The sequence below is a fragment of the Phoca vitulina genome, unplaced genomic scaffold, assembly GCF_004348235.1.
Source record: "Phoca vitulina isolate PV1807 unplaced genomic scaffold, GSC_HSeal_1.0 scaffold7, whole genome shotgun sequence".
Lineage (NCBI taxonomy): Eukaryota > Metazoa > Chordata > Mammalia > Carnivora > Phocidae > Phoca > Phoca vitulina.
Genome location: NW_022589710.1, coordinates 28,733,024 through 28,759,734, shown reverse-complemented (window position 1 = coordinate 28,759,734; position 26,711 = coordinate 28,733,024). Strand labels below are relative to the sequence as shown.

At 40.5% G+C, this 26,711-nt stretch overlaps 1 protein-coding gene across 1 annotated transcript in view; it reads left to right on the top strand.

Annotated features, from left to right (window-relative positions):
* The first annotated feature begins 1,224 nt into the window (after nt 1-1,224).
* ATG14 (autophagy related 14) overlaps nt 1,225-26,711 on the top strand; it is a 37,508-nt gene continuing 12,021 nt past the window's right edge. The window contains exons 1-6 of the mRNA XM_032405168.1: nt 1,225-1,462; nt 14,964-15,026; nt 16,275-16,317; nt 18,452-18,533; nt 22,288-22,525; nt 25,413-25,642. Of these exons, the coding sequence (XP_032261059.1) occupies nt 1,242-1,462; nt 14,964-15,026; nt 16,275-16,317; nt 18,452-18,533; nt 22,288-22,525; nt 25,413-25,642 (877 nt within the window). The 5' untranslated portion in view covers nt 1,225-1,241. The remainder of the gene's footprint in view (nt 1,463-14,963; nt 15,027-16,274; nt 16,318-18,451; nt 18,534-22,287; nt 22,526-25,412; nt 25,643-26,711) is intronic.

Sequence of the window (26,711 nt, the reverse complement as noted above, 5' to 3'; positions counted from 1 at the left end):
CCGCATCGGGCTCCCTGCTCAGCGAGGAGCCTGCTTCTCCCTCTGACCCTCCCCCCTCTCATGTGCGCTCTCTCTCTCTCTCTCATTCTGTCTCAAATAAATAAAATCTTAAAAAAAAAAAAAAAATCCTTGAGAATCACTGGTCTAGGTAAACTGACTTATAGGCACATTTTTCTTTTTTCCTTCTGTAGTTTGGAGGCATTTTCAAACACGAATTACTCTGACTTAATCCTCCCACGCACCCTATTTACCTCCACAGAAAGTGATTTGGAGTAATCGAGTTAGGTTAAATTCTGCCTAGTTCAAATTCTTTCTCAGAGCAAAGTCTAGAGTAGAAGAATGTTGGGCATTAATTTAAAATTCAGTTTTCAGAAAGATAACTTTGATTTCCACGTTTAGCACGATTGTTTCCACTTGTTCGCTATTATCAGTAAAGTACTATCAGATTCCTGTTAAAGGTATGGTTCACCTTCACGACGTTGGGTAGGTACTGTATCTCCATTTAACAGATAAGAACACAAGCACAGGGGCGCCCGGGTGGCTCAGTCGGTTAAGCGGCTGCCTTCGGCTCGGGTCATGATCCTGGAGTCCCGGGATCAAGTCCCACATCGGGCTCCCTGCTCAGTAGGGAGTCTGCTTCTCCCTCTGACCCTCCCCTCTCTCATGCTCTCTGTCTCATTCTCTCTCTCAAATAAATAAATAAAATCTTTAAAAAAAAAAAAAAAAAAAAAACAAGCACAGAGAGGTTAGGAATTTGACCCAAAACACAAACCTATAATGGAGGTGGGTGAGCCCACATACAACCTTTCTCCGCGACCCAGCCCCCTCACCCGACTTTGCTGTACTTTTCAGCAAATTTAAAAGCACCCATAGCGAATTAAACAAATTCCCTTATTTTGTTCCCAATCCGTTTTCCCAGAATCCCTAGGGCATCGTATTACTATTTCTTGCACAAGCTTGAGGCGTTAACTTGTAGCCTTGGCATGATCAAGAGAATGATGACATTTTGGCTGACTCGCCCCTCTAACCTAATTCTCCACGCTTCGGGCTGGCTGCCCCTCTGCAGGCAGGAAAAGCAACAGCGCCGCCCGCCCGCCTGGCCAAGAGCCCGGAGAGGCTGGGCAAGAGGCTCGCCGGACCCCGCCCGCCCTCGCGGCGCCTCCCCAGGCCCCTCCTCCTCGCCCAGGATGCACCTGGTTGAAAACAAAATCCCACGTGACTGCCTCTGCTCTCAGGCCATCATGGCGTCTCCCAGTGGGAAGGGAGCCCGGGCGCCGGAGGCTCCTGGCTGCGGGCCCCGGCCGCTCGCCCGGGACTTAGTGGACTCCGTGGACGACGCGGAGGGGCTGTACGTGGCGGTCGAGCGGTGTCCGCTGTGCAACACCACCCGCCGGCGGCTGACCTGCGCCAAGTGCGTCCAGAACGGCGATTTCGTTTACTTCGACGGCCGCGACCGGGAGAGGTACGGCAGCCGCCGCGGCTGTATTGTTTCTTCCCCGGGTGTCTCCTACCGCTCCGCGAATGGAGGTTAGAGCCTGGGGCCCGGGTTCGGGGCCCGGAGCTCCGCGAGAGGAGGGGAATATGGAGAGGGTAGCAGCTTTGCGCCGGCGCTTTGCTCCCGGGGGTCGGGGGTGGGGACCAGAAAAGGGAGGGTCGCGGTTTCTCCACTAACCCACCCGAGAAGAGTCTGACCCCACGGTGCTCCTGGGTACTAAAGGTAAGAGATAGATGGTGACCCTGGATAAGTCTTCCCCTATTGCTGTCATAGAGTTGGATTCTCAGCACTTGGCTGGACTTCCATTCAAAAGCTTGGTTTAAGCTTTATCTTCGAAAGCACGTTCATTCTCTAGAGGAGAGACCAGGAGAGAATCAGATAACTAACTGGTTAAGGAGGATTCGGGCCATGGTGCCCTGTGTCACAGCTGGACCTTGTTAGGAGACATGTTTATTCTGATGTGTGAACTAGGACTAGCTAGTTGCTCCCTTTCCCCCTCTCTGCCTCCGAAGATTATTTTGGACATTAAGACATTTGGCGATGTGTTTTGGCTTTATTTAAAAATCCAGACTGGGAGGCGTAAGTAAGGCCGTAGTTAAGAGAATTGAATTTCGGAGCATGTTTTGGCCTTGTTTTGAAATCTAAACACAAAGCTACTAGTCTCTGGTTAAGATAATTGAAAAATTAGGGACACCTGGGTGGCTCAGTCGGTTGAGCGTCTGCCTTCGGCTCAGGTAGTGATCCCAGGGTGCTGGGATCGAGCCCCGCATCGGGCTCCTTGCTCAGCGGGGAGCCTGCTTCTCCTTCTGCCTGCGGCTCCCCGTGCTTGTGCACTCACACACACACTCTCTCTCTGACAAATAAATAAAATTAAAAAGATAATTGAAAAATTAGTGTGATTAACTGCAGGATCTCAACTTTTGTTTCAGTGATTTAGTGTCATTGACAGTAAGGTAACTTTCTGAGAGTGAAAGTTCAGGTATTCATTTACAACAACCCAATACGTTTTTATCTCCAACTTACTGTTGAGGTAACTGCACAGTAAGTGCCTTGCCTTGGTCACACAGATAAGCAGAGGGACCAGAATTAAAATCCAGACAGCCTGAGTATATCATATATCATGCACTTAACCACAGGATTGTACAATCTCTATATTTGGAAACGTTTTGAGTTCCTAGTATTTCTCTGATCGTAAATGGAGTTTCTCTTTTGGGTTTTGTGTGATATCTTTTTAATTCATTACTGTGTCTCATTGATGCACTTGATGGCTTTAGAAATTGCTGGTGCAATAAGTGATAGCTTTCAAAATTAAACCAGTTGTTTTACTATAACACTACTAGGCAGGAGATGGCAATGTCTAAGGATGGAGTTTATCAAGGGTGCAGTTCAGGCCCCTCTTCTCTGTCTCTCCTTTTTCCCAGATCCACTCCCATGATTTAAATAATGTTTGTGTGTTAAAGACTGCCTGTCAGACTTGTATCTCCAACCCAGACCTCTCTGAGATCCAGTAAGCAGCTGCCTACTCAACATGTTTCTAAATTTGTAATAAGTATCTCCATTTTAATGTGGCAAACTGAATTCATGGTTTTCCATGATAAATCTTTTCCTCCCATGCTCATCCCAACCAACCCAGTAAACGGTACCCTCATTCTTCTTTGATACAGGTCCAGAAAAACTGCCTGTCCTTCCTTGACTCTTCTCCTAATGCCACCATATCTAATCCCATCAAGAAATCCTATTTGCTCTTTAAAACCCGTCTAGGGGCGCTTGGGCGGCTCAGATGGTTAAGCGTCTGCCTTTGGCTCAGGTCATGATCCCACAGTCCTGGGGTCGAGCCCCACATCGGGCTCCTGGCTTAGCGGGGAGCCTACTTCTCCCTCTCCCTCTGCCTCTCCCCCTGCTCATGCTATATCTCTGTCTCAAATGAATAAATAAAATCTTTTAAAAAAAAACAAAACCTATCTAAATCTGACCCTTTCTCTATTTCCTGGTCTGATCCACCAGAGGATTATTGCTTCTTGAGTCTCTGCTTCCACCCTTGCTCCCTTATAGTGTAATTTCCATCTTGCAGCTGAAGTAACACCACTCCTCCACTCTTCAAATCTTCAGTCTTGCAAGGGTTTCCTGTTATACCCAAAGTAAAAAAGGCGAAATCCTTAACAAAAGTTCCATATTGTCTCTTCCCCCGTGATCTCTTTTTTCCCTTACCTACTCTGCTATACCACCCTGGCCTCCCTGCCAGTCTTCGAACAGACGAAGAGCACTCCTGCCTCAGGGCCAATGCAGTCGTACTCAGACTGCCAGGAACTCTTTTCTCCCAGAAATCTTCAGGGCGGCTTCCCTTGTTTTCTTCAGGCCTTTGCTCACATGTTAAAGAAGCTCTCTCTAACCATTTAATTAAAATAGTAACCTCCTTTCCCACTTAACCTGCTTTGTTGTCTTCCATAGCACTTAGCACTATCTTATGGTTTACATATCAATTTGTCTAACTGCCCCCCCCACTCCAGTGGTGGAAGCTCTGTGAAGACAAAACTTTATCAGTTTTGTACTCTGCTTTATCTTCATATATTAGAAGCTTAATAAAGATTTATCAAATGATTGAATGACACTATCCCTTTTTCCTAAACTTAGTCTGATCCTAAACCATTTCATGATTATCCATCATGATCTATTTGGTACTAAAGCCAGAAACCTGGGAGTTATTCTAGACTTTCCCTTTTTTCTTATTCCATGTCTCTAAATCATTGGCAAGGCTAATTTGATTTGCTCCAAAATAGATCTTGAATTGGTTTACTTCTAGTCCAGACAACCATCATTTCTCTCCCGACTATTTATTGGTTTCATTTCATTTACCATACAACTCCTCCACACAGCAGCCACAGAAATGTAAATCAGATAATGTCACTGTTTTGTTTAAACTTCTCAGTGGCTTTCCACTGCATTTAGAATAAAATTCAAGCTCCTTACTGTGGCTTTATATAAAGCTTCATTTGATTTGTCTACTGCTTATCTTCTAACTTTGGCTGTAAGTTTGGATTCATGCTACATTGAATTGAATCCATACTCCACCACTTGCTATGTGATTTTGAACAAGTTTCTTAAGCTGTCCTATGCTTGTTCATGTCCTTTTGAAAATGGGGAGGGGGAATCTAACTTCATAGGTTTGGTAGTGATGACATAAGAGTGTGCACTGAAGTACTTAGCATGATGTCTAGAGTATATTAAGCACTCAGAAAATAAACTCATGCCATGTTCCTTCATACTTCTCCGTAGTCAGGAACCTTCCATCAAATCCTCAAACATATGAAACTTTTCCACCACTGGGCCTTTTCCCTTGCTGTTCCTTGTGCCTGAACACTTTTCCTTCCAATTGCCACTTTGTCTTTCAAGTCTCAACTTAAATGTCACTTTCTCAGCGAGGCCTTCCCTGACCTTCACTAAGGTTATGTTCCCACTTCATTTCCCCTCCGCCACGCCATCATTTTCTGTAGCAATACTCAGTTCTTTCATGGTACTGAGCATGATATGTAATGTTATTTATTCAAAGAAGATATCTGCATCCAGAATGTAGTTACATGAAAGCATGAATTCTGGGTTTGTGCGGTCGGATCGCCGATGCTGAGTGTAGCAGCAGCGGGTGGTACAGGGGAGGCGTTTTGTTGAAAGAATGGCAAAGGTAATACCACCTGAAAAACGGAGATTGAAATTTTTTGCTAAATCTGAACATTAAAGTGAATTTTCAGAAGATGGGTGTGTAATCATGGATTTCTTTTTCCGACCAAGTGGAAAAATGAAGAGCAAATACCAGAACCATTCAAAATTTTTAGAGATAAAAAAAGAAACTTTAGGGTTCAGGGATGACAGGACTGCCACGGTGGTCTGCCCAGCCTGCTTCCCTTCATTCTCCATCTTTCCCTTTTCCCAACTGTGCATTCCTTAATAAGTGGAATGTTTTGTTTTGTTTTCCTTTGTTCCCCAGAACAGTGCCCAATATCTAGTAGGATGTAAGAATCTCTTAAGACCCAGGACCACTGTCCTAATGGTCAAATCATTTTTAATGAGCTCTCAGTGGGTACAGCTATCTGCATGAAATATCCTGGCAAGTTACAGAGGAGAAAGGTCTCTTGTTCTCAGGGAATTACACTTAATACTAATAAGCCTTAAATTGTGCTGGTCATAGCTTGATTGTGAGAGATTCTACTGTCTTCAGTATTTATGAAAAATTTTGTATTCTCTGCTTTGCTGCCTTCAGACTCTTTTTCCTTGTACTTTATGAAAAGCCCCTCACTAACTTCAGGAAAACACTTGTAAATAAAATATGGAGACAGCACAGTTTAAAAACCCTTGTTTTATTTTTATTTATTTTTTTTATTATTAACATATAATGTATTACTTCAAGGGTACAGGTCTGTGATTCATCAGTCTTACACAATACACAGCGCTCACCACAACACTTACCTTCCCCAGTGTCCCATCACCCAGCCACCCCATCCCCACCACCCCCCTCCACTCCAGCAACCCTCAGTAAAAACCCTTGTTTAACCTCTGATTTCTTTTTGGTAGATTAGCCAAATTAGCTGTGCCTACATGGATCTTGAATGTGATAACATATATCAAAGTTCTTGTAAATTTATTTTTTCAGGCTTCATTAATAGACTAGCTGAATGTAAAGGTTTTAATAGTTGAGCAGTTCAAAGAAAATTAGGTATCAATGAACAATCTACCTCATAACAATTAGTTCCTTTGACTCCTAAGAAGGGAACACGGGTCTTCATATAATTTTGTGGACTAAATGAGTTTGGCAGATAGATTGATTGAAAAATATCTAAACGAATATTTTTTTGTTTTTCTGTGGGAAGATTTATAATCTTGGTATCTTCATCAGCACTGTCCTGTCCTCATTTCCCACCTTGGCTGCAATCCTAAAACAATACCCACTTTTTTCTCTGATTTTCATCTGCCTTTTAACTTGTGTACTTCTTTAAGAGATGAAGAGGAATGATATTAGGCAGTCCTCTCAACACAGTCTTATTTGGATTTTGGTTAACATTTTTAAAATTACAGGGCTTTTTACAGGAACATAATTTTCTGGATTTACATTTATTTAACACCAGAAATAATACTGTTACCCAATAGATAACTGACAAGTTAAACTTATCTTTCCACTCAAGACTGGAAAGAAATTGGTTACCAGTTTATGATAGGTATAGGAATGAGATGGGGAACATAATCTGAGGATAACCAGAGATTATAGCACCCCAGAAAATCTGGCTGCTGGTTTAGGAACCCGTTATTTTAACTTGTGGGTCAGAAAAGAAAGACATTTATAAGCATATGAATATTGCTTTTATAAGTAGGTTTTCAGGAACGATGCAGCATTATCTTCACTGATGAGTTTTAAGAATATATGTTACACTTCTACCAGGAAACAAATACAGGTGCTAAATAAATTGAGTGGTGGGATACAGGACAAGCAGAAAATTTTAGATGTTACTGAAGATTTCAAGGGGAAGACACACCCAACATCCAAAAAATTATTCTTATTTTTTAAAAAGATTTATTTATTTTAGAGAGAGATCGTGTGCTCAGAGGGAGAGGGGGTGAGAATCTCAAGCTGACTCACCACTGAGTACAGAGCCAGACCCCAGGCTGGATCTCACCACTGTGAAATCATAACCTGAGCTGAGATCAAGAGTCGGACACTGAACCGACTGAGCCACCCAGGCACCCCCCAAAAATTATTCTTTAGATATTTCTGTTCTCCAGATCTTTTTGGTTGTCAGTCAGTGTAGCCTGTAAGAATCTACTGTCTTGAGAATTCAGTTCCAAACCTACATTTGAATACCCTACTCAGCAGAACAAAAGCTCCACAGGTGGCTAGATTCCCCATCTTTAGACGAGTTTCTCAACCTTTCTTCTGTTTGTGTCCTTCAGGAAGAAACTCAACTCCCATCCCATGCAGCTTAATAATTGTATTTATACCACTTTTTTTTTTTTTAAAGATTTTATTTATTTATTTGAGAGAGAGAATGAGAGACAGAGAGCATGAGAGGGAGGAGGGTCAGAGGGAGAAGCAGACTCCCTGCCGAGCAGGGAGCCCGATGCGGGACTCGATCCCGGGACTCCAGGATCATAACCTGAGCCGAAGGCAGTCGCTTAACCAACTGAGCCACCCAGGCGCCCGTATTTATACCACTTTTGCATGTCTGCTAAGAAAATACAGCTTCTGTTTTCAGTCAGTATCTATGGCTACTCTTATCATTATCCTTTTAGAATGTATAAAAGGCTTTCACATTTTTTATCTTATTTGTTCCCTTCCACAAACCCATGAGATATTAACCTATTTTTAACATGAGGAAATTCAGAGTATTTGTAACTTACTCCTGGGCTATGCTAATTCTTAAACTCACTTCCAGATCTGAACTATATTTTTATATATGGAGTTCGATTTAATGCATTAGTAAGATTAAGTACAAAATCACTCATTGCAATGAAGAAAAAGGGAAACTAGGATATATTATGTGCAAAGTTGCCCGTACCTTATGTTCGCATGTATCTTATTTAATCCTTGTAACCAAATAGGATAAGCCTTATTCCTGTTTTATAAGTGAGGAAACTAAACAGTGCTTTGTTTCTATTTTCTTTTAATGACTTAACCTTCATTCCTGCCAGTAGAGTATATTTTTACCATATTTTCTCATATTCTAAGTATTCTAACATAAGATAAAAGAACCATCTTGATAAGGATCATTTTTTTCCCCTATGTTGCATTTGTCCATAAACATCATACCGTTGTATACCTAAAGAATTTAAGGAAGAAAAATTTAATGACTAGGAATTCTTACCATGTTAGTATCTTAATTGAAGAAATATTTAGTCCTGTAACCATCTCTGCTTATATAAGAGAGAGATCTGTGCTCTCACTTTTGCCTGGGAAACCCCACTGCCTTATTTCTAGAGCCAGAAATTATCATTAATTCTTCTAACAAACCTGTGCCCAAATCAGAGATGGGAAATCTCCACCACAGACCTAAAAACTGTTAGTGTTCATTCCCCCTTTTAGATTTAAGGAACCCAAGGACTATAATCTGTTTCAGGATACCTATGAATTTAGGTACTTTTAAGGGATTATGATGGTGTATTTGATCCTCTGAGGAGAAGCATGAGAAATTTTGATTGATTGGGATCTTTTTTTTTCTGACTCCAGATGTACATACCATTATTGTAGAAAACTTCTAAAATACAGAAACACCTAAAGAAGGAGAATTTTACCCATATTCTCACAGCTCTGTTAATAATTTGTTATATTTCCTTCCAGCCTTGTTGCTCTGCATGTGTGTGTGTGTGTGTGCTTAGAGATTTTTTCATTGGAATCATACCATCTGTATATAGTGTATTGCACCTTTTTTTTTAACCCAGCATCTCATAAACACATGTTCATGTCTTCAAAAATATTATAATGTCCTGCATGGCAATATAGTATCATTTGATAAATTGTTCTATTGAACATTGTTTCCAATTTTTGCTATTATGACTGATTTCATGATTGGTGCCTTCAGATATAAATCTTCCTCATCTCTGATCTATTTCTTTGAACTGCAATAACTGGTTCAAAGGGTTTAATATTTTTAAGGCTCTCACCTCCACATTTGAAAGGTTATTATTTTTTTTTTGCCTTTCTAAAAATTCATTAGTGTTTCTAGAACTCTTAGACTTTTCTGTTGCTATATTCTTAGGCACAGTGTAAACTTACATTCCTAGGATGAGGGCAAGGACTGGGCAGGCAGATGGAAGGATTAGAGTTATTTTAGGAAAGGACATGCTTAGGACATATTAAATTCTCAAGTTGTGGGTGTTATGAGGATGTTAATTATCACCTAGAATTAATAGCAGAATTAATAATATGGATCCCTGATAGAGTACACAGCCTGGTGCTGTCTTTCTGGCGGTATGGAGCAGATTTGTATGAATAGTCTGACCTGTGGGTAGATCTACTCAGTTGCCTGTGATTGTGGCCCTGGAACAGTGTGGAGAGACATGGCTCACAGTCCTAACTGATGCCTCATCAGCAGCACACCCCTAACCCTGTTATCCTACCTGCTGTGCTGAAATGCTTTCATGCAGGACAGATGAGCGCTTTGCCTTGTGAAACAGCAGAATTCCCTTTGCCTGTCATGCCTTCCTTCCATTCACAGAGCCGGCTCTAACCCATCCCCAGGTCAGCCCAGACAGGCATGATGCCCTGAGCTGGGCTGTGTGCAGACGCTGGTACCACCCCAGCACTAAGGGACCAGGGCCCCTATTTTCATCAGTCTCCACTGCAGGGGGACTGTTTAAAAGTTAGTTGAAGGGAGTACTTTTTTTTTTTGAGATTTTATTTATTTGACAGAGAGAGAGAGAGAGCACAGGCAGGAGGAATGGCAGGCAGAAGGAGAGGGAGAAGCAGACTCCCAGCTGAACAGGGATCCTGATGTGGGGCTCGATCCCAGGACCCTGGGATCATGACCTGAGCCGAAGGCAGACGCTTAACCGACTGAGCCACCCAGGTGCGCCCAAGGGAGTACTTTTTTAATGGGGAACAAAAAATCATAGTTGCAAAGTATGGGAGAATTTAGGAAACAAAGTCCATTTAAGGAAGTACTTTTTTAGGGAAAAAAAACCCAACTCTAAGTATGTAGGATTTTGGTAAATACAATGCATTTTTAAATTGGGAGAGAAAATGCAGTGTTGTAAAAGCCCCAGTGCCTGGTACAGGTTCACTGGCAGATTCCTTTCAGAAAACAATACAAAACTAGAGCCATTTGACGACAAGAATTGCTCAATGTATCTGCATAAAAGTTTGGAAAGTTCTGTAGAGCAGAAACACACGTTAGAAAGCAAAGTGAGAAAAAATAATTTCAAGATGTTGGAAAGAAAAATGGCTAATTTCCCTAATAATTCTTAAAAAAGCTATAGGAAAATGAACAAAAGACATAGGGGAACAACAAAAGAAAAGTAAGTAGCCAACAAGATAGGAAAAGGCGTTCAACATTTCTAATAGTGAAATAAAGAAAAGCAAATGAATGGATTATGATCTTTGGGAGGAAGTGGTGGGAGGCCGATCAGTTTAGCAAAGACTAAAAAGAAGTGTGCAGTTTGGAGAGAGTGAGATAAAACAGGTTCTGTTACTCAACTGTTGGTGGGGTTGTAAATTATATGAAATGATTCTGAGGAAATTTAAAGATAACTGCCAGAATTTTGCATGTGAATACTTGACCCAGCAGTTTATTTTATTTATAGGAATTTCTAGAGAAACCTAAAGGTTTTAAAGATTTGTGCACTAGGCTATTCACTTAAAACATTACTGATAATAGTGAAAATTTGGAAGTGATGCTACTGTTCATCAATAGGAGTTCAGATAAATAAATTATAGGATGTCCATTCACTGAAATTTCTGTGTATTTGTTAAAGAATGAAATTAGTTTGTATGTTCTGACATGGAAAAAGACACAAGATATTTTGTGATAAACCCCACTTCTGAAAGATAGTACAAAAAATATTCCTTTCCTCCCTGCTTTTTTTTGTATCCTTAAACCTAGTTTGGGGGCACATGGGTGGCTCAGTTGGTTAAATGTCTGCTTTCCGGCTCAGGTCATGATCTCAGGGTCCTGGGATCAAGCCACGGGTCGGGCTCCCCTTCCTGCTCAGCGGGGAGTCTGCTTCTTCCTTTCTCTCTGCCCTCCGCTTGTGTTCTCTCTCTCTCTCTCTCAAATGAATGAATACAATCTTTAAAGAAAATCTAGTTTGAATATGATGAGTGCATTAATCTATTTCTTGGAAACCACATTGAGAAAGCACAGAATTGTGGAATGAATTTATCTTTCCATGAGTGGTGGGACAGAGAATGCAGAGAATGGATGAGTGTGCAGATGAGCAGTTGAAATGCTGACCCAGCCACATTCCTTGATCTCATCTGCTGTTTAGCTTTGTTAACACCACCTATTTTTAATTTCCTTCATGAAGAATAACATTACTCATGAAGTGTTTGATACAGTAGGAATTGTTGTCTTTTGTTTATTATTCCTGCTGGCAACTATATATTTACATTTTAAGTTTTTTAATGAAGCCCAAGAGAACCAGCTCAGTATAAAGCTGGACAAGGTTGTTTGTCATCCCAGTTTGTTTTAGTGCAAAGTGGCATTTCTACAACAGATCTGAAGGGAGAACTTTTATAGCCTCTAAAAGCAAGATTTTATCCTCCATTGTCAGTCTTTGTTTGCCTGGTTTGATGAATCTTGTGAGTTTGTCACCTCCTTCAGGTTATCAGAACATGAATCGCCATATTGCCTCAGTGAGGTAGAAGTAAATACCACATTAGTTTCTCATTTTTGATATGTGGAGATGGAAGCATATAACAATATGTCAGAGAGTACACAGCTGCAGAATATATAATTAGATTTATTATTCTGGAAGATGTTTTGTTGTAAGTTGCCTCATAAATTAATGGATGAGTCTATGAGTTTGTCTAAATCCCACACTGGTTTTTGAGTGTTTACTGTTTCATGCAGTTACTACCTTACTGGCCATTGCAGTGCTACTTGGTCTAACTTTCTGCACTGATGTTGTGTATCTACACTGTCCAGTAAGATAGCTACCAGCCGTAAGTGTCGTTAGTGCAACTGAGGAACTGAATTTAAAAAAAAAAATTTTTTTTTTTTAAGATTTTATTTATTTATTTGACAGAAAGAGAGCACAAGCAGGGGGAGTGGCAGGCAGAGGGAGAGAGAGAAGCAGGCTCCCTGCTGAGCAGAGAGCTCCTGGGGCTCGATCCCAGGAGTTGGGATCATGACCTGAGCCAAAGGCAGACGCTTAACCGACTGAGCCACCCAGGAACTGAATTTTTAATCTAATTTGAATTTAGTCACACAAGTATATAATATCACTTGATTTGCTTTTTTTGTTTAACATACATTATACATTTTCAGTGACTGCCTATTAAATGATAGGGTCATAATTAGAATATTTTATCCCTCCCATTTTTTTCTCTTTTTAAAATTGAAGTATAATTAACTTACAATGTTAAATTTTTTAAATTATTTTTTAAATTTTATTTTATGTTGGGTGCCTGGGTGGCTCAGTTGGTTGGGCGACTGCCTTCAGCTCAGGTCATGATCCTGGAGTCCCGGGATCGAGTCCCGCATTGGGCTCCCTGCTCGGCGGGGAGTCTGCTTCTCCCTCTGACCCTCCTCCCTCTCATGCTCTCTATCATTCTCTCTCTCTCTCAATAAATAAATAAAAATCTTTAAAAAAAAAATTTTATTTTATGTTAATCACCATACATTACATCATTAGTTTTTGATGTAGCGTTCCATGACTGTTAAAATAATTTCAGGTGTATTGTACAACACATTGATTTGACACTTCTATACGTTACTCAGTGCTCACCACAGTAAGTGTGGTCACCATCTGTCACATACGCCATACAGTGTTACTACAATATTATTGACTATGTTCCCTGTGCTGTACTTTTCATCTCTGTGACTTATTTACTACATAACTGGAAGTTTGTCCCTCTTAATCCCCTTTATCTGTTTTGTTCTCCCCTCTCCCACCTCCCCTCTGGCAACCACCAATTATCTGTATTTAAGTATTTTCTTGTTTGTTTTGTTTTTTAGATTCTACATATAAGTGAAATCATATGGTATTTGTCTTTCTCTGACTGACTTATTTTACTTAGCATAATACCTTCTAGGTCTGTCCATGTTGCCGCACATGGCAAAGTCTCATTCTTTTTTCTTGGTAGTATTCTAGCATGTATATTTACCACGTTTTCTTTATCCATTCATCTGTTGATCCCTTCCATTTTGAAGTAGATATCTTTGGATATGTTTCAAACATGAGGTTTTAGAAATATTTTAGATTGCTATTAGTCTGGACCATTTTAAGGAAGCGATTTCTAGGGTTCTTACTATTCTGTTAGATTGTTTTCATTTAGGCTAGGAATTTGGGAGACAGCCAAAAACCTAATCTTGGACTCCATACTATGTTACTATAGCATATGGCATTATAGTGTTTTTTTAAAATAGCGAGCCACTGTTAGCTCATTTAAAAGTCAGTTGCATGATGTTAGTCATATAATTTTTTTTTTTTACCCAGATACTTATTAAGCAACAAGCCACATTTTAGGTACTCAGCACATGTGACTGGTGGCTATCTTAGTGAATAGCACAGATCTAGAAGATCTGAATGTCACTCTTCATCACCTTCAGCTGGTGACATTTCTAGAACACAGTACCCAAAGCCTGTAGAACACATATTTTTTCAGGTGCACAGGGAACTTTTCACCAGGGCAGACCAGATGCAAGGCCGTAAGATACTCTCAAATTAAAAGATTGAAATCTCATAGAGTATATTCTGTCAGAAAATGGAAAACAACGAGTTACCTAGAAAAACCCGTATATCTGGAAATTAAGCACTATACTTCTAAATAACTTGGAGATCAAGGAAGGAATTTGTGGAAAATTAGGAATTCCAAACTAAATGATGTGAAAATATACCCTATCAGACATTTTGGGGTTTAGCTAACACAATACTTGGGGGGAAATTTATAACTTTATATGGTTTTATTTTTTTATTTATTTTTTAAAGATTTTATTTATTTGACAGAGAGAGACACAGCGAGAGAGGGAACACAAGCAGGGGGAGTGGGAGAAGGAGAAGCAGGCTTCCCACTGAGCAGGGAGCCCAATGTGGGGCTCGATCCGAGGACCCTGGGATCATGACCTGAGCCGAAGGCAGACGCTTAACGACTGAGCCACCCAGGCGCCCCTATATGGTTATATTTAAAAGGGAGAGCCTTAAAATGGATGATCTAAGTTTCCATCTTAAACTGTGCAAAGAAAAAAAAAAGGCAGACTAAACCCTAAATAAGGTAACAGGAAGGAAAGGATAAGGAGAGAAGACTGTAGAGAAAATGAACTGCAATGTGATATCCCTTCCTTTTGATAACTTGTACTAAGTAACTTGTTAGCCCATAAGGACTAGCAATAAAATTAGTAAGGAAAAAACATTGTACTTTAAAAATGATAAGTAACCAATTTATAGGTGAGAGCAGGATTGAATTAAGCTAAATTAAAATCATGTTTATGTTAGAAGCCTCAATTTCCTTGAATTCAAATTCACTCTAGTGCTCTGATGTGCCTGTTTTGGAAGATAATTTAATTTGAGCGGGGTGGGGGGGGTGGCTTCTAGACATATTTTATAAACCCATGAAAGAATTTTAAAGCTGAGAATTTGAACTTAGTTTTAAAGTGAGCAAGTGGCGTAAGCAGCTGTGTGCGCACCACCTTGAGAAGATGTGTGTTTACTTTCAGGACCGGGACATCCCCAGATGAGTCTGCAGAAATGATTGGCTCTTAGGAATTTGCATAATCGCACTGAACTGAAAAGAATGAACATTTAAATAAAACATTACATTTTTTTCTTATAGGTTTATAGACAAGAAAGAAAGGTTAAGCCAACTTAAGAGCAAGCAAGAAGAATTTCAAAAAGAGTGAGTTTCCCTTTTGCTTTTCTGCGTGTGGAGGTTCTCTTGTCACTGTGTGGTTTAATTCAGTGCTGTGGTATGTAGGTACATGGATTGCTGACTTGTTGAATTTAGGATACAATCTCAAAGTGTGGAAGAGCAGTGCATGTGGGAGAAGCAAAACAGGAGAGGTTATCAGGTTCCTAGGAAACATTGGGATCAGATCCAGTGCCTTCGCAGCAGGCACTCAGTGACTAGACTGATGAGTCAGACCCCTGGCCCAGATAATTGATGTGCAGCAAATGGGTCCAGAACAGGCAAATAAGTGGTGGTTCCTGTAAGATGTCAAGTCTTCTATTTCTCTTTCTTCTTCTGGATCAGCGTTTTGCAAAGTGTGGTCTTGCATGTCATCTACATCAGAATTCATTAGCTGAGATAAAGGTTAAAAATGCAGATTCTCAGAATCCTATCCTCAGATATTCTGACTCTAGGTCTGGGGTGGGGGGCAAGGCCCCGGAATCTGAATTATTAACAAGCACCCCTGATGAATCTCACCCTCTGGATTTGAGAATTGTCCTGTAGAATCTTCTGTCCCAAACTGTGACCTAGTCACTGTTCTCCAGATGCACTCCAGGTCTATGAAAACATTTATGAGCAGATTAAATCTTCTGAGATGTCCTGCATTACAGAACCCTGCTTAGATTTATTTAAGTCATTTCTCTAACTTAATCACAGAAACTTTTATTTCTTCCGTAGAACACTTCATAGGACAGGTTTTTACAGGTGCCGGCTTGTGCCATTTCTTTGGGAACTGAGCATCACATTTTAGATTATGAATTCTCTTGTAAATGTTAGTATTAATAATTATGACTGATAGAAATGATTGATTATGACTGAGGACAAAGGCTCTGGCTGTTACTGGAAATTGTGAATGTTTACAGAAAGCTTCTGGGCAGTATTAAAAGTGCAAAAAGAAGGAAATGGGAAAAAAAATTAGAGAATGGGGAATTTGGAAACATTTTTATTTTTTATTTTTTTAAAGATTTTATTTTTAAATAATCTCCACCCAGTGTGGGGCTCAAACTCACAACCCCAAGATCAAGAGTCACACGCTGCACTGACTGACCTGGCCAGGCACCCTTGGAAAACATTATTGAATGCTTGAGTCTCACTTTGGTATTTCCAGACATTTTTAAGAACTTACTTTAAAAAGATGTTGATTTTACATTTTTGAGTTTCACAAAATATAATTATGATTGTCTTTTCTCCGTGCAGAGTGTTAAAAGCTATGGAAGGAAAATGGATAACAGATCAGTTGGTAAGCTGTAAGAAGTATTTAAATAATATTCTTTATACTTGTGGTTACATGCTTTTCATTTGGTAGTGCTTAAAATATCACTTTGAATTTAAATTTATTTGAATCATTTTTTGGCAGCCCTCTATTTGAATATATTTGTAGTGTGGGCCCTCAAATATTTTATCTAGATGCCAGAGTACTGGCAATTAATTATAGAGCCATTATAAAGGATAAATATGAAGTCTGGTATTGACATAGGAATACAAGAACGATGAACTATCCTTTTTGAAAAAAGTTACTCATTGTAAACACACACTGCCTACATGGATTGATGATTAAATGTGAAAAGTAAACTCATAAAAATATTAAAATATAGGAGAGTATTTATAAATGTAACCTACAGATGAGCAGACCTTTATAAGCCATAAAAGGAAAACATTTTCACTGACCATGTAAAAGTTTTAAAACTTCTGTATGTTGAAGACTCTGAGCAAAATGAACATAACTGGGAAAAAATGAGTACAGCATATGAAAATAAGGAGTTTGATAATACTTTTATTCAGTGTTGGTAGGAGTATACATTGATGTATTTGGTTGGAGGACAAGTTAGTGGTTTGTTGGGGTGTGTTTTTTTTTTTGTTTTTTTAATTGCACATGTGGTATATTCAGTTTTCCTCCTAAGAAAATACAGGAATGCAGAGATTTATGGATAAGAAGATGATTGACTAGAGCCTGGGTAGTGATCCATAAATATCTTAAATGCTCATCAAACAGGATGAGATAAATAATTGATCCAGTATAGCTGTTCAAAAGAATGATCAGTCCGCATGTGTTGATACGGAATGATATCCAAGAGTTTTTTTAATGACAGAGCAAACAAAAAGGCTAGGGTGAAGTATGATTCCATTTGTGTATGTGTTTTAAATATAAGTATACTCTAAAAAATCTGAAAAGATACATATTAAAGTTTAATTGAGATTACCCCTGAAGAATGGGAAGGAGTCAGGCTAATCACTGTATTTTTCTCTTCTGTGATGTTTAATTTTTTTTCACAATAAGCATCATTCATAATTTTTAAATACTTGAAGAATGTATGTGACATAAGTGAAACAAAATACACTGTATGGGAAAAGACCATTAAAGGCTATTTATAAAGAATCCCTTTGCCGTTTTTCTAAATTCCCTGTACTGTTTTCTAGTTTTTCTATAAAAGATTTCAATATTGCTTCTTAAAGACTAATACCCTTTAAAAGTGAAGACATCTCGTGGCCGTTTCATCTTTGAATCAATCCATTGGTCCCCGCGAGTCTGCTTTTAGGTGTCCCTCCGTCAGGGCGGTCAGCACTCTGCTGTCTGCAGCGTCTGCGCAGTCCGCTGTGCGGCTTGTACCGGCAGACCACGTAGGCCAGTGTTAAACACCATCAATACTTGAGTGCTGTTTTAGGCTTTTAATTATCCACAGTTATAGAGGCATTATAGAATAGGTAATCCTACTTTTTAACTGACTGCCAGGTTGCATTTTTACTGATCTTTTATTCATCTTGAGGGAGAAAACCTTCTGTTTTTATTGAAGTTTTTATTATTTTGCAAGTAATAATTGCGTATTGTATTAGTGAGATAATACAGTGATGTTAATGGTCTCAGTAAATAGCATGAAGAGTTTAGAGCAGTGCAATAGTAGGACTTTCTGTGATGACGCAGATGTTCTATGTCTAAACTCACCAATATGGTAGCCATTAGGCACATGTGTTGAACACTTGACATGTGGGTAGTGTTGAGTAGGGACTGAATTTTATGTAATTTCAGATGACTTTTAAATAGCCACATGTGATCATTAGCTGTATATTGGACAGAGCAGGTTAGGAGAATATACTTCACCATTTCTCTCTGTCCTCATTACACATGAAAGAAGTAAGTGAATTTCTTTCTGTCTTAATTTCCTACCAGCTTCTGCACTGAACCAGAATAACATTTTCTTCTTTTTGTAGTCCACCATAGTTAGTCACAAAAGTTATAATAAATATAATTATATTGGTCTTTTCTTCATTGTGTTTTCTAAGTTATGCCTCAAAATAATAGTGATCCTAGGTATATAATCATATTAATCATAAGAGACCAACATTTGTGATATTTATTGCATACTTTTTTTTTTAAGAGATGGAAAATAATGTCCTGTAAGATGAGGATTGAACAGCTGAAACAAACCATCTGTAAAGGAAATGAAGAAATGAAAATAAGTAAGTAATGTGTCCCCCTTCTTCTAGACCTAATAAAGGGTTAGTGTGGAATTTCATTGGATTAATAAACTAGAGAGACGGGGAAAGAGAGAAGGGGTGGGAAGGCAACAGCAACCTGGAAAGGTTTCCTGCTTACCTTCCTCCTCTTGTAAAATATTTGTATAAGGATTTTAAGTAAATATTTTTCCAAATATATATATTTTATATATACATATACACACAAATATGACCTTTGAATAAACTACTTTTCTCAATTAAAAAAGTTAAGGAATTTATATTTCCCATTTGCCTTTGCTAACAAGAAGCTTGGTACTCAGTTATAATTATTAGTTCACTCCAGAAACACAGAATATTGGCTTTTTCTATTTGTGAGTCTCATACACCTTTTAATCGGTATTAATCTTACATTATATTTGTGTACCTCATCCTTCATCGTAAATGGTTATCAAATTTTAGGAGAGTCCTCTTAGAAATCCTGTATCCTTAGACATATTCCATGTATTTCTGAAGATCATTGTTTAAAATTCAGAGTGAGTCACCATCATACCTTATGAATCCCTTTCTTGTCTGCTCGTTGCTTTCAGAAGCAAGTATTTTATAGTGGTATGTAATAGAGCAAAAGCTTCCTTTGAAAATGTTTGTCCTAATAAAATGCTCCTGTGGAGTTTCACAGGCTTAGTAAGCTGGAGAGGAAAGCAGCATGGGGAAGAGGTGCTCAGAACCACAGACAGCTGGTTACCCACTGAGCTTTGCGTGCATCTCCAGAGGCTCTGGTTCAGCAGCAGCGTAGGGACTTGAGACTTACCCCCCTCTCCACATCCTCCCATGATGTTCACATGGGCGACTTGCTCCCAGGTGTCTGTGAACCTCCTAGAATTGCTGGATTTACTGAGTTTGTGCCTTGCCTGATGAGCAAGTTTAAAACTTTGATCAGCTGAATTTAACAGATTCCTAACTCCCCAAAACAAAACGACCACCACAGAAAAGATTTGGTACTAAAGCAGTGGACCTAGAAAATCCTCAGAGTCACCTGGTAACCCTTGTAAAATCTAGAGAGAGAATCCTGGGACCCACCTTGGACTTAGGAAATTCAAATCTCATGTGTGGGGACTGGGTCAGAGGTTCTTAAACTGTCTGTAGTAAGAGACCATTTTTCCCTCTCTGATTTCTAATGTCATAAGCTGATACCAATACTTTTATAAAGTACAACAAAATACTAGAAAAATGATTGCACACTTGGATGGCATGTCAAAGAAAAATGTTGCTAAACTTACTCTCTATTTCTGTACTTCTCTTGTCTGACTGGTAAAAGTTTACTGATGGGCCTAGATCCACGGGCCACACTTTGAGGAGCACTACTCTGGGTGGTACTGATGACCTACCAAGGGCTGGGAACCACTGCTCTTTAGAACATAAATGCAGTCTAGTTGCCACCCTTTAGACGAGACTCAAAAAATTTTGCAAACAATTTTAAGGGAGTTCATGGATTCCAGAAACCATGCATGGTCTCAAATCCACAAGTGAAGAGCTTGTTACCCAGTAAATAGTATTTGTTTAAATTTTGTTGTTAAAATATCACATATATTTGGAAAAGGTTATATATTATAAACTGTAGAATCTGATGAATATTTCTCCAGAATCTTTTGATTTTATGTGTCATGATACAGAATAATACAGATATTTGGTATAGATAGGGAAGTTGGATTGCATGAACCTTTAAGGTTGAGTCGATCTGTGCTATAAAGTTACTTACCCAAATAAGCAACAGTAGATGACAGAAATAGCATCAGAGTGTTTTTATGTTTAGGGGGAGATGGCATGGAGAGGACAAATTAAACTCTTGAGTGCTGAGTCTGCACTAGTGCAGATTAGGTGACTGGTGGTGTCCTGCCACCTGTGAAGGGTGGCACCTAGAAGCCTCCTAAGTTACTTCTAGGAGTCTGTCTGAGATTTTGCAACTCATTTTTGCCACTCGAGAGAAGTTGAGTTACAGCCCTAACACCCTAACAGGTTTTGATCCAGTAGATATCAAGTTGGAAACTGTTCTTAAAAAATCTGACCATCATATGACTGGGGCCCATGGCCAGACATTCATTTGAGCACTTGCAAAGAGCTCAGTAGTGATCATGAAAATGAATGAACTTGCTGGAAGATAAGTGTGGTGGAACCAGCAACTTAAACATTAGAACATCCACACTGAGCAAGAATGGTAAAGAGAATGCATAAGTAAGGGGAAACTAAACCGCAAGAAACCTTATGCCTACAGTGAAATACGTAGGTTCAGTGGTCCTCTGAGCGAGGATGTTTATCAGATGTTTGTTATATTCTAGTCAGGGGAGAACAAGGCTTTGGTTGGACCTGGTGTAAGGAACTCAGCTATAGGTGAGGTACACACATTGCATCAGGCTTCCGAGGAGCAGAAGGTCTGGGGAGCATTTATGGAAGGGGGCCTGGCTGAATGAGAAAAATTTGGACATTTGAAGAGTAGAAGCTAATAGCATTCCTAGAGACATTGATCTGAATAGGATCTGTAGAGGACATCCTGAAGGGAATGATGACTGGTTCAGTATCCATCCATGCATGCATGCACTGAAATAGTTCCACTTTGTGGAAAAGGTTTGGAGTGCCTAGTAACTGAATGAGGCTGGGGTGAAGGGGTGCAGAAGGGAACTGTGGGATATGTGCCAGTGTGGGAGTGGCCTCAAGGCCAAGGAGGTCGGTGTGTGTTGGGCAGTGGAGAACCGCCGGGCACTGCTTACAGTTGATGAAGACTGGGCTGGTGAAGGCCTGGAGTGGAACTGAGCTGGAAGTGGGGTTTGGGGGGAGAGTTAGTAAGATTGTAACACTGGGAAGGAAGAGAAAGCCCTCTACGGAAGAATAGTAGGTCAGCCCATGGAATTGACCAGCAGGGGACTGACTTAGGCCGTGGACAGGTCAAAAAAAATCATTAAGTAGAGAACCTAGGTATCAAGATGAGGCTTTTGTGGAAAAATAATGAGCTTGATTTTGAACTTTTGTCTGAGCCTCCTAAGTTACTTCTAGGAGTCTGTCTGAGATTTTGCAACTCGTTTTTGCCACTTGAGAGAAGTTGAGTTACAGCCCTAACACCCTAACAGGTTTTGATCCAGAATCTGAAGGAGCTTCATGAAAAGGACACACATCAGACAGGATGAGCATCTGTCTCCATTCTTGGTTGTGTGGCCAGGCTTTGGTCGCCCCTGCAGTGCTTCAAATGCTGGCATATAATAAGGGCTCCCACCCTGCTGGGTGCCGCCACACTCCACTGTAACTTTTCAGAGCCCTTGGTCTGTTTCTTTGCTGCATGACCACCTGTCGTGAGATTATCCCTGGGTCTCAGTGGAGCCCAAGGCATATGTAAGAGGTTTCTAAGGAAAATCAGATAGCCAGTAAGTTTTTCAAACTTGGATTAGATATCTTTTCTGCCCATCATGGTTATTCTTCAGTGCTTACCAATAAGTCAGGTATTTCCTGGCTTAAACTTAAACTTGATAGTTGTTGAGTGATTCTTACAAATGATGACTGCAGATGGAGACCCAGAGTCCTTTAGGTGATGGTCCACTTTGATTTATTTATTTACTTAAGCTAAACTCTCAATTTCCACTTAGTGGAACATTAACCTGATTGAGGTTTTGCTTTCGGTTTAAACTTCAGGAAGATGCTTACACTTGTGAGGTAGGTTCTGCAGGCCCCAGGAGCCATTTGTAGAGATAATTGTTGGTGTGATTTATTTCAGATTCTGAAGGCCTTCTCAAAACCAAGGAAAAGAATCAGAAGCTCTATACTCGAGCACAGCGGCATCAGGAGAAAAAGGAGAAGATTCAGAGGCACAATCGCAGACTTGGTGACCTGGTAGAAAAAAAAACCATTGACTTAAGAAGTCATTATGAGCGTCTGGCAGATCTTCGGCGATCTCATATATTAGAGCTCACCTCTGTCATTTTTCCAATCGAGGAAGTAAAGACTAGTGTGAGGTACAGTGAGTCTTTTGACTCTAGGAATAGATCAAGTTTCAAAGATCAGGTATTTTTCAAATATGGAAACGCCTCATTTATCAGGTTCATTCTGGGGTCATTGGCTTTCCTGGTAATGAAACTGAAGTCTTATCTGCTTCAGCAAACAGTACACGCTGCACGAAATAGGGGAGGCAGCCAAGGTGAAGGGCGGTGGCCCTCAGAGAAGTGGGGCCCTCACTTGTTGACTGACCTGTTGACGTAGCCTTTTCCTGGTAACTAGCCCCTGGCAAGCGCTGGAGACTGTGAGTTTATTTTTTTTAAGATTTTATTTATTTATTTGACAGGGATAGAGATAGCGAGGGAGAGAGAGCATAAGCAGGGGGAACGGCAGGCAGAGGGAGAAGCAGGCTCTCTGCTGAGCAAGGAGCCTGATGCGGGGCTCGATCCCAGGACCCCGGGATCACGACCCGAGCCGAAGGCAGACGCTTAACCTGCTGAGCCACCCAGGCGCCCCAGACTCTGAGTTTAGTCTTAGGCTCTAGTGCATGGATACCCTCAGGAGTCATCAGATGGACAAGACAGTGGTTCCCTACCTGGATGTTCATCAGAGTCAATTAGGAACTTTTGAAAAATACAGGTTCCAGAGGACACACCTTTAGCCCTCCAGCCCATCTCGTAATACTTTTTTTTTTTTTTTAACTTCCCCAGATGATAATTGGTGAGGTTTGAAAACTGCTACTGAGAAGTTCATTTGCTTTCTCACTAACCATCATGCTGTTCCAGTTGAGGATTTTCCTGTCCCTTAGTTGTCCTTACTTCCAAGCATCCTTCCCCGGCTAGTCCGGGAACTGTGACTAGTGAGGACTTAAATTACTCTGCTTTGCTCCCTCTACTTCACTGTGTCCTTTTGGCTGTTGCCATAGTTAACTTCCTAAAAGCCTCAAGGTCTGATTATTCTGGCTTGAAAACCTGCTCCCTGACTCTTACCAAGTAATTTTTCATTAGTAATAGTTGGCAAATATAAAAATAAAAAGGCAGATTCAAAATAGAACAGAATAGGAAGTTCAGAAATAGACTCTTGGATCAGTGGGGAGGAGTTGGGGTATCCAAAGACTGGTGTAAAAACAGGCAACCAGGCCTTTGGGGAGGAAAAAGCTAATAAAACGGAAACATTATGCTAAATCAGATTCTTTTTTTTTTTTTAAGTTTATTTTTTTCAGTTATCTCTGCACCCAGCGTAGGGCTTGAACTCCCGACCCCAAGATCAAGAGTTGGGCGTTCTTCTGGCTGAGCTAGCCAGGCAGCCCCAGTGCTAAATTAGATTCTGATGGACCAAGATATCAGTGTTAAAACACATTAAACAACAACACAGTCTTAAGTTGCTGTCCCAGATCTGAGGAGACCAAGGAGACTGACAACTGAATGCGAAGCTGCAGAAGAGAAAACATGGAGAAAAACTTACTCCTCTCTGCCTGCGCTGTTTAACTCTTTTATAGCAGTATATGATATTATATGCTGGTAATTTTTTAAAGCTGATAGTTTTGAAGTTATTCCTGTAATAAGATTTCTTGTTCATTCGCATTCCTCAAACTTGTTCCGTGGAAGAAGGAAGAAGCAGAGGTGCCGCTCAGACCTGGCCGTAGTGCCCTGCCCCACTTCCCCGTGACCGCCAGGGGCACTTACCCCACAGGCACGCGGTGGCAGGAGGAGAAAGGATTGAGAACAGAACCTCAACCTAGTGCAGCGCAGAGGCCCTTCCCCAGTCTGCCAGTTCCCCACCTACTTGTCCAACACCATCTCCTAGCGCTTCCCTTGTGCGGCCGACGCCCCAAGCTCGGGGGTCGGATGGTCTCTGTGCCCCGCTTGCGTCCGCCCTGACTTCTCGTTCCTTCCCGCTCTCCCGGCCCGCGGTGCTCAGAGCTCAGAGTGCCGTCTGCGCTGTCGCAAGTATTTCTGTACATACGGTAACACTTCATTTCCCTTTTCACCGTGTGGACATTTGCACTGGCGGCTCAGAAGCTATCATGGGTAAAAACTGGTGCCTTGACAGATGTCTAAACAGTGACACCAACTATGTTACTAGTCGTATTCTACCACGTACTTGCGTTTTTTGAGAAAAAAAGCAGTTCACAGCAAGGATGCTCTTGATGAAGCAGTAGAAATCATATTTTTATTTAAATTTTATTAAGTCTTGATCCTTGCGTACACATTGTTTTAATATACCACATGATGAAATGGGAAGTGTGCAGAAGGCTCTTTGGCTCCAGACTGAAGGGCTGCGGTGGGCTTAAGAAAAAGCACTTGAGTGGGTTGCAAGTGGAACTAGCTGGTTTTTGCATGGGACACTACTTTTACTTGAAAGAACCACTGCAAGACTTGGGTGTTAAAGAGATTTTCAAAATTCTTGACCAGTGCTGTGTTTTTCTGTGTGTTTCAGCTGGTCAACAAACAATGCCATTCTTCACTAATTTTCTTGTTTTGAAAAGTACAGGTTTTTTGTTTTCATAAAATATGCTATGTTAACATGTAATAGGTTTATTATTTCCAAATGAATGAATAATTTAAAATTTTTCAGATTTCTAATACAAGTAAATATCAGTAGCTCTAACCCACATACACAAAAGCTCTTTGTGGGGTCCTCAAAAAATTATAAGCATGTAAAGGGGTCTTGAGACCAAATACTTGAGGCCCCAGCTCATGGTGCCATCCTCTTCACATTGGTATGGACTTCTGTGCCACAGCTGGTTTGAGCGTCATGTCTGATAGAATTACTTATCTTTGTATATCCTAGTTAAATTCCTGTCCTCGTGTGTGCATCTTTCAGTGTTCTACATATCAGGCAAGTATCTTGCATGCTCTTTAAAACCCATTCCCTTGAAATCCATATGTATGTTCTGATTTTTAGAGATCCCGCAGATGTGTCCTCAGAGAGCGACAGTGCCATGACCTCCAGCACCGTGAGCAAGCTTGCTGAAGCCCGGAGGACGACTTACCTCTCGGGAAGATGGGTCTGTGACGATCACAATGGGGACACCAGCATTAGCATTACAGGGCCTTGGATTAGCCTTCCCAACAACGGGGACTACTCTGCATACTACAATTGGGTGGAAGAGAAGAAAACCACGCAGGGGCCTGGTGAGAATCAAAATAGTCCTTGAAAACTTAGAAGTTAGGTATGTTTTTTAATTGAGGTAAAATTTACATAATGAGATGAACGGTTGTAAAGTGAACAATCCTGCAGCGTGAATACATTCACAGTGTTGTGTGGTTACCCCCTCTGTTGAGTTCCAGAGCGCTGGCATCACCCCAGACGGGAGCTCCAGGGCGCAAAGCTGTCATGTCCCTGTCGCCTCTCCTCCCAGCTCTGGGCAGCCCCTACAGATGATCTCAACTTATGATGGGTCAACTTAACAATTTTTTTTACTTTATGTTGGTGCAAAAGCGATACACGTTCAGTAGCAATCACGCTTTGAACTTTGAATTTGGATCGTTTCCTGGGCTAGCACTGTGCCGTGCATATTCTCTCATGGTCCGGGCCCCGGCAGCCGCAACTCCCAGGCAGCTCCGTGGTCGTGAAGGTCCGCAGCCGGTAGATACACTGATAACTGTTCTGTGTTTCACTTTCAGTATAGGATGCAATGCACTGCATGAGATACTCAACACTTTATTATAAATAGGCTTTGTGTTAGATGATTATGCCCAACTGTAGGCTCATGTCAGTGTTCCGGGCCTGTGTTAGGCAGGCCAGGCGAAGCTATGGCGTTCAGTAGTTTAGAGCATTAAATGTTATTTTCGACTTAGGATATTTCCAATTTATGAATTTATCGGGACATAACCCCATTGTAAGTCAAGGAAGATCTGTAATTTTGATTTCTGTAACTACAGATGTGTCTATTTTGGATATTTTATAGAAATGGGATCATACAATGGGTGGCCTTTTGTGTCTGGCTTTTTTTACATAGCATAATGTTTTCAGGGTTCATCCATATTGTGGCATGAATTAGCATTTCATTCTTTTTGTGACCGAGTAATACTCCATTGTATGTAAGGTGGATATACCACATTTTATATCCAGTCCATCAGTGAATGGACTGAAAACATTTTTTAGATATTTCACTTTTTGGGGGCCGATATTGCTTTATTTATATGAAAAGACCTCACTAGTTAGTATATTTAGCCGGTTGAGTCCTGTTTTTATAGTTTC